Genomic DNA, 15,185 nt, shown 5'->3' on the forward strand with positions numbered 1-15,185 from the left:
AAGCCCTGCTCTGTGTTGTGGAGTGTGTGACTGAATACGGCTTTGCTCTGTATAAGTAATGTACGTGGCCTCCTTACCACCAGAGGTGAGCAGGGCTCCGAACTGCTCCACAGCTTTAGCCACGTTGACTTGGTAAAACTCCCAGAGTTTGAGTTTCGGATATATCTCTTCCCATATGATGCCGCGGATATTCTGCAAGAAGCATAACATAAATGAGGGGGTCACGGCATATCAGAGGCATGGGGTTGGGTCTGTGGACCATCCTGTAATACACACATTTTTGCCCCATTGCTTTGCACAATGCAAACACTCTTTCCTGCAGAGGTGTTTACATACAATCGCCTTATCTTGCTTTTATTCCAGAAGCCACACCTAATATATCAATATTTCATGCTCAGATACGCTATAACATTCTATGTACTCATCGAGGCATGTACATTGTATCACACTGAAAATCAGACATCACCAAACAGGAGCGGCCAAGGCTTTTGGTCTGGGGAATAGTGACCTGCCAAGACCCGGAGCCCCGCAGATTTCAGGTTTGGCAACGTTACAAGTTCAATGAATCACAGACTGATCACTTTTCTTGACCTATGTTTTCACACATTGTGCCCAGCTCAGCAGTTGGCTGTTTTGCATACGGACAGCATAAAATCATAAAATACGGTTATATGAATGAGCCCTGTCAGTAATATCAACCCCTCCACCCACACTGCATATACGTGCATGCAAGGCTTTGGAGTGTAAATCCATCAGCACCTTTATATCTTCTATCTGTTGCTGTATTCCTCAGTACATAGCGTTTTCACTCATATGAAAAAGGAGGTGTTAAGTGCTTTCAATGTGACAGAGCACTTAAAAAGCCGCGGCCTCCCCAAGTTGTGCCCCCGTCCACACTCTTTCGCTTGATTGACAGCTCACTGTCTAATTTATTTGCCTGGCGCCTGATGTCTCACAGACAGGGAGCGATCAATCAAGCTTAAAGAAGTCGTCCACTACTCGCAGTCACGGAGCTCTCGTGCGTTTTTTATGACACGTCGTGACCCTGGTGCCCAATAAGCGCTGGCCTCACTGTCTCAGTCTTCGGACAAATTAAACATGAAGAGGAATTCCGAGATCAGCCGCAGCCCGGACTTCCTCTTCATGTTCGATTTGACAGAAGGCGGGGCCAATGACACCAGCGCTGATTGGGCGCCAGGGTCACATGTCACAACACCGCATGGGGACCCCAGGACCGCGAGTGCTGACACTGCGGAAACAGCAACGGCACGGGAGGGGAGTATAAGCTTTATTATTGCATCGGGACCAAACATTTAGATCAAGAAGGGGTTGTCCTACTAGTGGAGAACCCCTGCCCGCCTGCACAGAATGATGGGGGTGGAAGTGTCTGCTGATGCTCCCTCCTCTATCATCATTTATCAATCTGACGGCCGGAGGGAAGGCCCCATGCAAGCAATGATGATGGAGGAGGGAGCATCAGCAGACACTTCCACCCCCTTCATTCTTCCTTGGCGTCTAACGTCTCAGTGCAGCGGGTAGGATGACATCAATACAAGGGCGCCCGCTGCTCTGAGATGTCTGGCGCTTCCCACCGCACGCTGAGGAGACTGGAACAGCGGGTATAACCAGTAGAGGTGAGTATTGTATTTATTTTTTAAATCAGTGACCGATGGCCATAATACAGTATGGTGGGAGCATTATATGGGATGGAGGACCATGGGGGTGCATTAAATTGTGTGGAGGACCATGGGGGGGCGCATTATACTGTACGGAGGAACATGGGGGGGGTGCATTATACTGTACGGAGGACCATGGGGGTGCATTATATTGTATGAAGGACCATGGGGGACGCATTATATTGTATGGAGTACCATGGGGGGTGCATGATATTATATGGAGGACCATGGGTGATGCATTATATTGTATGGAGGACCATGGGGGGTGCATTATATTGTATGGAGGACCATGGGGAGAAGCATTATATTGTATGGAGGACAATGGAGAGAGCATTTTATTATATAGAGGACCATGGGGAGAGCATTATATTCTATGGAGGACCATTGGGAGTGCATTATACTATATGGAGGGCTATGTGGGGTCATTATGATATATGTGGGGGTCCATTATACTGTATGCAACCAATTAAACAGTGTGAAGGTTTGTGTGGGGTCCATCATACTGTGTGGGGGCCATTATACTGTTTAGAGGGCTAGTGCGGGCTATTATACAGTGTGGGGCCATTATACTGTATGTAGGCCCATTATAGTGCATGGAAAGCTGCGTAGGGGTCACAGTTCGAGGATCATACTGTGTTGGCATCACCATACTTTGCCTTGGGAGTTGAGGTGGGGTACAGTAGGGTCATTATACTGTGCAAGTAGAGGCTAATGTGGACGAATTCATCATGGGGGTATCATACTGTGTTTGGGGGACACTTTTGTTGGCATAATACTTTATGGGGCAATGAAAGAGGAATGTAGGACTTCAGCAGGAGGAAAATTACTATGTAAAGGCTGGTATCTAGGGGTAATATTTCTCCTTGCGGAGAGTGACATGTTAAGCACGTCAGGTGAGGAGACTTTTAAAGCAGCAGCGCTCCTCTGGGAAATATGCAAACTGTCTCTTCAGACAGGAAGATGACTAGAACTCTAGTGCCACTTACAGGAAGTAGCAATCCTAAAAGTCAATAGAGACCCTTTAACAAGCCTTATCACATGACTTAGGATAAAAAGCCAAGACCAGAAACTCAATTTGCAGACAGTGTGTTTCGGGGTACTGAACCTCGTCAGTGCAAAGTGTCAGTTCTGGTTTGGCTGGATGAGAGGCGTCAGATCGGTATCTAGGGGTAATATTTCTCCTTGCGGAGAGTGACGTGAAGTTAAAAACACTGAGATACCAAGATTAGTAGTGCAACATGAATTCTCTCCTAAGATTAAGACCCAGGGGAATCCTGGTGTCTAGTTCAAAGATCCCAATAAGCCTCGCGATTACGAAGCGTTTCTTGTCTATTACCATAACCGATATGTCGAGATACAGTACAGACCAAAAGTTTGGACACACCTTCTCATTTAAAGATTTTTCTGTACTTTCATGACTATGAAAATTGTACATTCACACTGAAGGCATCAAAACTATGAATTAACACATGTGGAATTATATACTTAACAAAAAAGTGTGCAACAACTGAAAATATGTCTTATATTCTAGGTTCTTCAAAGTAGCCACCTTTTGCTTTCATGACTGCTTTGCACACTCTTGGCATTCTCTTGAGGAGCTTCAAGAGGTAGTCACCGGAAATGGTCTTCCAACAATCTTGAAGGAGTTTCCAGAGATGCTTAGCACTCGTTGGCCCTTTTGCCTTCACTCTGCGGTCCAGCTCACCCCAAACCATCTCGATTGGGTTCAGGTCTGGTGACTGTGGAGGCCAGGTCATCTGGCGTAGCACCCCATCACTCTCCTTATTGGTCAAATAGCCCTTAAACAGCCTGGAGGTGTGTTTGGGGTCATTGTCCTGCTGAAAAATAAATGATGGTCCAACTAAACGCAAACTGGATGGAATAGCATGACGCTGCAAGATGCTGGTTCAGTATGCCTTCAATTTTTAATAAATCCCCATCAGTGTCACCAGCAAAGCACCCCCACACCATAACACCTCCTCGTCCATGCTTCACGGTGGGGACCAGGCATGTAGAGTCCATCTGTATACCTTTTCTGCGTCGCACAAAGACACGGTGGTTGGGACCAAAGATCTCAAATTTGTACTCATCAGACCAAAGCACAGATTTCCACTGGTCTAATGTCCATTTCTTGTGTTCTTTAGCCCAAACAAGTCTCTTCTGCTTGTTGCCTGTCCTTAGTAGTGGTTTCCTAGCAGCTATTTTACCATGAAGACCTGCTGCACAAAGTCTCCTCTTAACAGTTGTTGTAGAGATTAGAGATGAGCGTTGTTCTACTCGAACTGTTCGCCAATCTCAAATTCGAGCTGTTTTGGGCGGTGTTCGAGCCGGTCGGCGAACACGAACAATTTGAGAAAAATTCGGCTGTTCGAGGTTATGTTCGATAACTGTTCGTGCACCAAAATCATAACTGGATTTTTTCTCAGTAATGATGAAAATTAATGTTAATACGCAGTTTGAGTGTACAGCGGGGTGGGGGGAGGGGCAGGGGATGGATCTCTGCAGGAACAATGAAGATCTCCATTTTTTTTTCTCTTTCCCGCATTTGCAGTGGGGAGGTGCAATCTGTCAGCCTATCAGCAGCGCACACACGGAGCGAAGTGCTTTTTTTCACACAAGCAAGGGCATGTGTGATTGGCAGTGTATGTCACATGTCCTTGCCCTATAAGACCAAGCCATTTTCCCCGTCGCCACCATTTTCTCACTGCTGCAGCTGCGTGTTAGACGGCACCGCTGTTGCTGTGTGCGCTATACCTTGTTAATTTCAAGCCAATTTTCGCACAAATATACAGATAGCTTGGGAGTAGGGAATAGTTGTGATTGCAGTCCTTTTAAGGACTAGGTTACAGCATTTCCTACGACTTTTATCAAGCAGGTCTGTGCTCTTAAATAGATAGATTGTGGGAGTAAAGACTAATTGTAATTGGAGTCCTTTTCAGGACTAGGTTACATCAGTTCCTATCAGTTTTTGCCAGGCAGGTCTGTGCCAGTGCTGTGCAAGTTTTTTTCACAGCATTTGGCTGAATCTAGCAAAGCTAATCCTTTTTGGCCTATTGCAGAGTGTGTTAGTCAGTGGAGTAGCCTATCTGTGTTGCAAAATATACCACCTGTGTATAGAATACCAATTTTTTTACTGCACCTAGTGAAGTAAAATCTTTTGGGCATAGCATCATTCTATTAGTCCATCTATACTGACCTCCATCAAGTTGCAAATTAAAAATAATTTTTTTCTGCATCTAGCTCTGAAAAAATATTTGGGCTTCTAGCAGTGTGTGGGACTTGGTCTATTAGTCCATCTATACTGACCTCCATCAGGTTGCAAATTAAAAATAATTTTTTTCTTCATTTAGCTCTGAAAAAATATTTGGGCTTCTAGCAGTGTGTGGGACTTGTTCTATTAGTCCTTCTATACTGACCTCCAGCAGGTTGCAAATTGAATATAATTTTTTTCTGCATCTAGCTCTGAAAAAATATTTGGGCTTCTAGCGGTGTGTGGGACTTGGTCTATTAGTCCATCTATACTGACCTCCATCAGGTTGCAAATTGAATAAAAAAATTTTCTGCATCTAGCTCTGAAAAAATATTTGGGCTTCTAGCGGTGTGTGGGACTTGGTCTATTAGTCCATCTATACTGACCTCCATCAGGTTGCAAATTAAAAATAATTTTTTTCTGCATCTAACCCAGCCAATAGTTTTGGCCTAATACCACAGTTTGGCCACTCAGCTCTGCTCGGTTACCATCCATTGTTTTTTTGTGCAAACAACTCCAGAGTTGTGAATTAGTTAACCACCAAAATGAGTGGAAAAAGGCCTGCTGCTGGTGGAAAGGGGAATAGGCGTGTTGGGAAGGGGAAAAAAGGTTGTGTCCGTGGGGTAGGTGCAGAAGAAAGACCATCTTCCAGCCAAACTAAAATGTCTACTTCTTTTAGCGGACAATGTGATAAGATCCCTTTCTTACGGCCACGCCAATCGCTACAAATTCCAGATGAGGCACAAAAACAGCAGGTGCTTCAACGGATATCAAGTGCTCCTTTAAGTGGGCTCTCCTCCACATCAACTTCAACATCACAAATACTCCAGTCCTCAAAGGTGTCACCCAAATCGCACTTGCTTCCTCACAGCTCCCAAATCTCCAGCTGCCCGTCTGAGTATGAGGTAGAACAGATGGTTGAGTCTGCAGAGCTGTTTACTCATACTATAGCCTGGGAATCAGAGGTCGACTCCAGCGCTTCTGTGAATCCAGACGAGGAAATGATCTGCACTGATGCCCAGAATCTTTATGAGTCGGATCCAGGACCAGACGCAGAAGGTTCTGACCATAATGTAGACCCTCATTCCCAAACTGTAACTCCTGTTGGTGGAGACAATGAGGAAGACGATGATAAGACTCAAATACCTGATTGGAGCGACAACTTTAGTTTTTTGTCAGGGCAGGAACAGGTTGGCTCTGAGGACGACGGGTGTGATAACGCACAGGGTGATGATGATGAGGTCGGAGATCCCACTTACTGTCAACCCACAGTCAGCCAAGAGATGAGGTCAGCAGAGGAGGTGGAGGAAGATGCTAGTGACGACGAGGTCAGGTTGCGCCTTCCTGGACAGAGACGTAGTACTGGAAGCACGTCAACAACTGCATCCTCAAACACAACTCTGCCTCTCACCACAAGTCGTGGTGGCTCTTCAGGTCGCATGGGTGCTAAGCCTTGCATAGCCTGGGCATTTTTTCAGATCGATAAAGATGACCCAACTCGTGTTATCTGTAACATTTGTCAGCAAAAGCTAAGTAGAGGCCAAAAAATACATAGTTTGAGTACTTCATGCATGAACCGGCACATGGACATGAAGCATAAGTTGCAGTGGGAAGCTCAGTGTGCTACAATGCGGCCTAGCCGGCCGGGCCAACCACCGTCTGCCATATCTTGTGCATCCGCGGCCTCTTCATCCTCTGTGACTGGGGGGACAGCAGTCACACCTGTTTTGGGGCGCAGACCTGCCACCTCTTTACCCGCAACAGCCAGCGTGATTGGCAGGTCATCATTTTCTTTGGAGGTGGTAACACCAGCTGGTCTTGAGCGCTGTCCGACATCGATAGCACCACCTTTGGATCAAGGCAACCTAACATGTCCGCCTGCATCTTCCTCACAGACCGGCAGTTTGCCGGGGACACCATTATCAACCCCGTCTAAGCACAATAGCCAGCCCTCGGTCCCTCAGATGTGGACAAGTAAAAGACCATTTCCTCCTAGCCATGAGAAAGCTAAGAGGTTGAATTTCACCATCTGCAAGCTCTTGGCTACAGAAATGCTGCCTTTCCGCCTGGTGGACACAGAGGATTTTCGAGACCTTATGTCCGTCGCAGTGCCCCAGTACCAGATGCCCAGTCGGCACTACTTCTCAAAGAAAGGTGTGCCTGCGCTCCACCAGCATGTCGCACACAACATCACCGCTTCTTTGAGAAACTCTGTGTGTGACAGGGTGCATTTCACCACAGACACTTGGACGAGTAGGCATGGACAGGAGCGTTACATGTCGCTGACTGGGCACTGGGTAACTATGGTGACAGCAGGACAAGGGGCTGCTGTCCAAGTCTTGCCGTCCCCACGAGTTGTGCGTCAATCCTCTTTATGTCAAAGTTCCTCCACTGCTTCTGCCTCCTCAACCTCCTCTCGGTCTTCCACCTGCACCCAAAGCCTGTCTGGTCATGCCACAAGCTTTCTAACTGCGCAGAAGGGATCCTGCACACCTCCATACTATGCTGGCAGTAGGGCTCAACGTCATCAGGCGGTTTTTACATTGAAATGTCTGGGAAATGTGAGTCACACAGCTGAGGAGTTGTGGTCAGCTCTGGAGAACCAATTTCATGAATGGTTGTCTCCACTGGACCTGAAACCAGGGAAGGCCGTGTGCGACAATGCTGCAAACCTGGGTGCGGCCCTTCGCCGGGGCAATGTCACACGCGTGCCTTGTATGGCTCACGTGTTGAACCTGGTTGTCCAGCAATTTTTAGCCCACTATCCCAGACTAGATGGCCTTCTGCAGAGGGCACGGTCGCTGTGTGCTCACTTCCGCCGTTCGCATCCCGCAGCTCAGCGACTTACATCTCTACAGAAGTCGTTGGGCCTGCCACTTCACCGGCTAAAATGCGATGTGCCTACCCGGTGGAATTCAACTCTGCACATGTTGCAGCGACTGTGGCAGCACCGACAAGCCCTGGTGCAATACGTTCTGACGTATAGCCTGGGCCAACGAGATTCAGAGGTGGGGCAAATCACGCTGGAGGAGTGGTCTCAGATCAGGGACCTATGCACCCTTCTGCACAGTTTTGAAATGGCGACGAAGATGTTTAGTGCTGACGATGCCATTATCAGCATGACTATTCCGGTGATTTACATGCTGGAGCACATGTTAAACAGAATTCGGAGTCAGGTGGTGGCACAAGAGGAGGTGGAGGAAGTAGAGGAGGAGGAGTTGTATGCGGAAGGGCTAACATCTGCAAGGTCCAGACGGTCGGCAGCACCAAGGCGGCAGGCATGTGAGGGTGGGGGAGATGATTTTACCAGGGCGCATGGTAGCAGCCAAACTAGTGAGGAAGGTGCAGGAGCCCAGGAAGAAGTGGAGGACGAACTGATGGAAGACTCATCAGATGAGGGAGACCTTGATCACATTTCTGTTGTGCGAGGTTGGGGGGAGAGGACAGAAGAAGGAAGCATGATTGTTACCTCGCCACCAACACAACAGGGACTTGGTGCTCCTGGATGCGCAACACACATGAGTGCCTTCTTGCTGCACTACCTGCAACATGACCCTCGAATTGTGAGAATTAGAAATAATCCTGACTACTGGGTTGCCACACTGTTAGATCCCCGGTACAAAAGTAAATTTGCAGAAATTATTCCTGCCATAGAAAGGGATGCACGCATGCAGGAGTATCAGCAGAGACTGTTGCAGAATCTTACATGTGCTTTTCCACAAAATACCAGTGGTGCACGTAGTGAATCTCACAGTTCCAACTTGCCAACCGTGGGACCGTCAAGTGTTCAGCACTCAAACCGAACAGAACCACAGTATCTGCTGGTAACATCAATTTTGCGGAATCATTTCACCACTTTTTTAGCCCATCCTTTGCAAGGCCACAGGAGACAAGAAGTCTGACACATAGAGACGATGGTACAGGAGTATCTCCAAGTAAACATTGAAGCCACGACTGTGTCACTGGACCCTTGCTCTTTTTGGGCTTCCAATCTGGATAAATGGCCGGAGCTAGCCACTTACGCCTTGGAGATCTTGTCATGCCCCGCAGCCAGCGTTCTGTCTGAACGTGTGTTCAGCGCTGCTGGTGGTGTGCTGACAGATAAGCGCACGCGGCTCTCCACTGATAATGTAGACAGACACACGTTCATAAAGATGAACAAATCATGGATCCGAAACGACTTTTCTACCCCTGTGTCATCCTGGGGAGAGTAAAAGCTTGATGATTGGTTAAAATCACCCTACCAACCGTTTTAAGCTTTCAAATTACTAATCATGTTTATCTGTATCTTGACTGGAAAATAATTTGGGCTTTGTAGCAGTGTGCAGCACTGATCCTATTAGGCCATCTATAATAAGCTTCACCAGATTTAAAATTAAAAATAATTTTTAGCTGCATCTAGCCCGGAAAATAATTTTGGGGCTCCGAGATGCGCAAGACACATAAGTGCCTTCTTGCTGCACTACCTGCAGCATGACCCTCATATTGTCAGAATTCGAAGTAATCATGACTACTGGGTTGCCACACTCTTAGATCCCCCAAACTTTTCGATCAACCTTTTCATTTTAATAAAGACCAAAAAAATGGTCATTTTTGAAATTATAAGCATTAGCAGGTTGTTAGAAACTGAAATCAAACAGTTTTCAACTCAAAACTTTATTCTAGGTGATGTTACATTTTCACATAGGACCCCTTGTTCGAAAGGAGCTTCTGAACTCTCTCGTCCATTGAATTTGTCAGGTTTTGGATGGTTTCTGCTTCAATTGTTTTGCATGAGGACAGAATACCCTCCCAGAGCTGTTGCTTAGATGTGAACTGCCTCCCGCCATCATAGACACTCCTTTTAATGATGCTCCAAAGGTTCTGAATGGGGTAGAGGTCAGGGGAGCATGGGGGTCACACCATAAGTTTGTCCCCTTTTATGCCCATATCAGCCAGAGATGCAGATGTTTTATGTGCAGCATGAGATGGTGCATTATCATGCAGAAAAATGATCTTGCTGTGAAATACACGGTTCTTCTTCTTGAACCATGGCAGGAAGTGCTGTTTGAGAAAATCCACATACATTATGGAGTTCATCTTTAGCGCCTTCAGGGATCCTAAAGGGGCCGACAATCTCTCTCCCCATGATTCCAGCCCAAAACATTACTCCACCTCCTCCTTGTTGGCGCTGTAGCCGTGTTTGCGTGGGGTGTCCATCAACCAGCCATCCTCCACTCCATTCATCTGGACCATCGAGCGCTGCACGGCACTCATCCGTGAACAAAACAGTTTTGAAATCAGTCTTCATGTAATGTTTGGCCCACTGGAGCAGTTTCTGCTTGTGTGAAGTGGATAGAGGAGGTCGACAGGATGGCGTATGCACAGCTGCAAACCTCTGAAGGACCCTGCATCTTGTTGTTCGGGGGACGTTGGAGGCACAAGCAGCTTCAAAAACTTGTCTGCTGCTATGACAAGGCTTTTTTGCCGCTGCTCTTTCAACCTGACGTAATTGCCTGTAGGAAAGAGTCCTCAATTTGCCCTTATCAGCACGCACACGTGTGTACTGTGAATCAGCTACATACTTCTTGATTGCCAAGACACTTCATCCTGATCATCGCACAATGTTGATTGTAGTCATGCCTTGACCTAAACACTCCACAATTTGTTGCTTCTCAGCAGCCGACACATCCTTTTTCTTTCCCATTTTGGCAGAAAATGTAGGCTGCTTAATAATGTGAGACAGCCTTCTTAAGTAGTCTTGCCTTTCATTGGACACACCTGCCAAACTAATTAGCACAGGTGTCTGCAATTGCTTACAGTGATATAAAGAGCCCTGACACACATCACCATCAATGAGTTTAACTGACAAACAAACAAATTCTTCCCTTATCACTCCTAAACACTTTTTGCATAATAATTTGGAACGCGGTGTACATGTGCTTTTCCACAAAACACCAGTGGTTCACGTAGTGAATCTTACAGTTCTAACTTGCCAACCGTGGTCTGTATGGAATTGTTCAATAAAGGGCCCAAAATTAAGATAACATAGATGGGAGAGGTCTCTATGAATAGGAATTCCTAAGTATTTGATACCCTGTGAGGGCCAGGCAAAGGGAAAGTTGGACTGGATGGAATCCTATATGGATTTAGGGAGGGAGACATCGAGGGCCTCAGACTTCGCTGCATTGATTTTAAAATTTTACCATGTAACAAAGTGATCTATTTCAGCCATAACAGCAGGGATGGATATATGTGATTGAGTGATATATACTAGGACATCATCAGCAAATAGAGAGCACTTGTACTCGGTGCCTCCCACCTCAATCCACCTAATATTGGGGTTATGGCGAATTGATGAGAGCAGGTGCTCCGTCACTAGGATGTATAAGAGAGGGGACAGAGGACATCCCTGCCTTGTCCCATTGGTGATTGTGAAAGGTGATGAAAATGTTCTGACGCACCCCCTGGGCCTTGGGACACCCGGAGCCGGACCCTTTTTGGTGGATGCTGGTGGTTGTAGTCTTCGTGGCGGCGATCCGGTTCCGTGGCTCAGGGCGGTCAAACCAGTGGCGGAACTATTTATGTGGTTTTGATGTTTAAATGTCCGACTACGCCACCCGTGGATTGCGGTCAGAGTGAACCGCCGCTACAGGGCAGACCGCTAAGGCTGGTGTTGTGGGTGCAGCAGAGCGTAGCATAACTCCCCACGGGAGGAGTATAGCCTCAGGGCAGTGTATGCGGAGGATGGGGGTGATGGTGCAGGGCAGCAGCAGTAACGACACGGAGTCAGTGATGCAGTTCAGGGCCTTTACTCACAGTTCTTATTATCCAGACCACGTCTGCAGGTAACGGCTGCCCACGTCGTACTGTGCTCACCAGGTGAGGGGCTCAGACAACTCCCAGATAACTTTGGAGCGCTTCACAGGACCCCCTTTGTGTGTCCTTTGTCTGGCCTTTCTTACCAACACTTCTGTCCGGCTGCCTCGGGCCTCCTCTTGGTAAACTTGGCGCCAGTTTCCCTGACCCTATGTGGTGCCTTCCTAGCGGGTGGAGCAAGGGGCTGCGCCACATAAAATGTCAGAGCCTCCGGTTTCTAGCTGAGGGTCGTTTCCTGCCTCCACTAGTTCGGGGACCGGTCTCCCCCTTTGGCCTGACCCCTCCACGCAGGTGGATTCGGGCGTGCGGTGGCGACTCGCCCGTCCGCACCCCTGGGATCCCTTCATTCCTCGTTCCTGGAGCCTTCTCCGCTCCTCTTCCTTCCTTCTCCCTCTTGCAGGCCTGGGCCTCTGTTACTAGGCCCGCCTCCGGAGCAGAGCTCATGCAGAGCCCCTGCTCCCTGCCACTTCTGCTCAGACTTCTCTGCACTGAACTAAGATGGTGCCCACCTTTTATACTCCCTTCTCAATGCACCCAGGAACTGCTTCCTCCCTGCTCCTGCACTGCAGGGTTCCCCTTCCTCAGTGTTCCCTCCCCCCACTCCAGCCAGGGACAGGGACTGTCGTGCCCATCTCAGGGGCATATTGGTCGCCCTGCCCCACGGCAATGTGGTGTAATGCATGCAGGTGTCGGGTCCTGATCCACACTCCATCCTTATCTGAGAGTGAGATATCACACCTCTGGGTGAGGTGCAATACGTCTGTAGCAACCGAGCCCTCGGTGCTACAGTTCCATTTATCTTCAGCCTAGGTGACGTATTGTGATACAGGGCCGTGATTTTGGCTATAAAAGGGTCCCCTAGACCCCTACCCCAAGCTTTTTAAGAGAATCATATATGGCGTGCCAGGAGACTCTATGGAATGCTTTCTCAGCATCCAACGAGAGTATCTACTTACAAATTTTTAACTGCATCTAGCCCAGGAAATACTTTGTGCCTAGTAGCAGTGTCTGCTAGTCAGCGGATTATCCCGGCTGTTAAGCAAGCTACACCACCTGTAGTTTGGACACTTAATTTTTTCAAAGGAAATGCTTCGGGACCACGGGATACTCAGTGAAGAGCATCAGGAGGCACCCCAAGGCATAGGGGCTGGGACTGGCACTAGGATGCCTTGCGGTGGACAGCCGAGCTCGATCCTTATAAAAGCTTTTTAACTGCAGCAGCTTTAGTGGACGCTACTGGAGCTGGAATTAAGCGGCTGCTGGCATGAGACTTGCCCTCCAATAGATCCTTGTAAATGGATTTAAAGTGTATTCATTCAAATTAGAGGGACAATTTAAATTAAAAAGCTTAGAGCTGCCTCCACCACAGGGGGGCTCTCAAGACCCACCAGCGGACAGGCACCAGTATTGGGAGAGGGGGGCTGGCCGTCAGGGTTCACCGCGGCTCTGGCACAAACCCGGCGACACGGAGGTGGCACGGGCAGGAGCGGACTGGCCGTCTCGGCTTCTCACTTTTTGGATTTTAGAAGGGCATGACATGCCTATATCTGTGTCTCCCCCTCCTTTTACTCCTCCACCTCTTTTCTTTTCGCATGACTATATGTACTTGTCACTTTTCCATGTGTTAGTTGTGTCTTCTGAGCAGTTTGTCAGCTTTTGGACACCTTTGAAGGTGTTTTCTATGTGTTTCTATGTGTTTTTGTTTGCCTGCCATTGGTTTTAACGGTGTTCGAAGGTGTTCGACGAACAGTTCGACGAACAGTTCGGCGAACACACGGGTGTTCGACGAACCGAACTGAACTCGAACACTACGGGGGTGGCTCAACACTAGTAGAGATGTGTCTGCTGCTAGAACTCTGTGTGGCATTGACCTGATCTCTAATCTGAGCTGCTGTTAACCTGCGATTTCTGAGGCTGGTGACTCGGATAAACTTATCCTCAGAAGCAGAGGTGACTCTTGGTCTTCCTTTCCTGGGGCGGTCCTCATGTGAGCCAGTTACTTTGTAGCGCTTGGTGGTTTTTGCAACTGCACTTGGGGACACTTTCAAAGTTTGCCCAATTTTTCGGACTGACTGACCTTCATTTCTTAAAGTAATGATGGCCACTCGTTTTTCTTTACTTAGCTGCTTTTTTCTTGCTATAATCCAAATTCTAACAGTCTATTCAGTAGGACTATCAGCTGTGTATCCACCTGACTTCTGCACAACACAACTGATAGTCCCAACCCCATTTACTTGCCAAGAAATCCCACTTAATAAGCCTGACAGGGCACACCTGTGAAGTGAAAACCATTTCCGGTGACTACCTCTTGAAGCTCATCAAGAGAATGCCAAGAGTGTGCAAAGCAGTCATCAAAGCAAAAGGTGGCTACTTTGAAGAACCTAGAATATAAGACATATTTTCAGTTGTTTTACACCTTTTTGTTAAGTATATAATTCCACATGTGTTAATTCATAGTTTTGATGCCTTCAGTGTGAATGTACAATTTTCATAGTCATGAAAATACAGAAAAATCTTTAAATGAGAAGGTGTATCCAAACTTTTGGTCTGTACTGTACATGTTCAATAACATAAGTTGACAAGCTGGTGTGTTCCTATTATGGTGATTAATAAAGTGTTTGGAAGCACTAGAGACACTGCGAATAGAACAATGGGTTATATCATATAAATGTTCTCTCAATCTTATTTTGAACTTTCTGGTGGTGGAACCAACATATTTCAGTCTGCAGATAGTGCATTCAATCACAAATACCACATAGTCTGAATTGCAGCTTACAGAACTTTTAATTGGAAATGTTTTAGAATTAGTGTTGTTAGAAAAACAGTTTATGAAAACCATTCACTGATAGCTACATCTTTTTTGTGGGGGGAGTGTAATTAAAAAGGCTAGGGGACAATTTATTTCCAATTGTAGGTGCTCTGCGGGGTACTACTCTAATTCCTTTTTTTAGGATTGAGTCCATAATACCATCTTCTCTCAAAATGTCAATGTTCCTTTTCACTTTATCTGAAATGGCAGAATAATGTGTAATATAAGTGAGGACTAATGTAGGAATCTGTGTTTTCATTTCCATTGCATTCCCATTTTTATTTCCACTATGATTAATTTTTTTAGAAATTAAATCCTCCCTTTTTTTTTGCGTCCACAATATTCTTTGCACGATTAAAGGGAATCTGTCACCACTTTGGAGTTATCAGACCTCTGCTATGGCCATACAGGGTATAGAAAAGTATCTATACTTACCTGTATGGCCCATAGTAGAGGTCTGATTGCAGAGAAAAGAGCTTTAATCAATTCTATTTTGTACAGGCTTGGCGTCCGGGAGACGCCAAGAAACCCCGCCCATCTGTTTATTATTCCCCCCAAATCCCCGCCTATATGCTTAATTATTATATCCCCC

At 46.9% G+C, this 15,185-nt stretch overlaps 1 protein-coding gene across 5 annotated transcripts in view; it reads right to left on the bottom strand.

Annotated features, from left to right (window-relative positions):
- Positions 1-15,185, bottom strand: part of AGL (amylo-alpha-1,6-glucosidase and 4-alpha-glucanotransferase) — a 162,962-nt gene that overhangs the window by 68,212 nt on the left and 79,565 nt on the right. For all 5 annotated transcript variants that reach the window (XM_073643068.1, XM_073643070.1, XM_073643067.1 and 2 more), the window contains one exon: positions 78-192. In XM_073643068.1, coding sequence (XP_073499169.1) covers positions 78-192 — 115 coding nt within the window. The remainder of the gene's footprint in view (positions 1-77; positions 193-15,185) is intronic.

The sequence above is a fragment of the Phyllobates terribilis genome, unplaced genomic scaffold (genome assembly GCF_046119375.1).
Source record: "Phyllobates terribilis strain yellow unplaced genomic scaffold, ASM4611937v1 Scaffold_8__6_contigs__length_399053987, whole genome shotgun sequence".
In the NCBI taxonomy this organism is placed as follows: Eukaryota; Metazoa; Chordata; class Amphibia; order Anura; family Dendrobatidae; genus Phyllobates; species Phyllobates terribilis.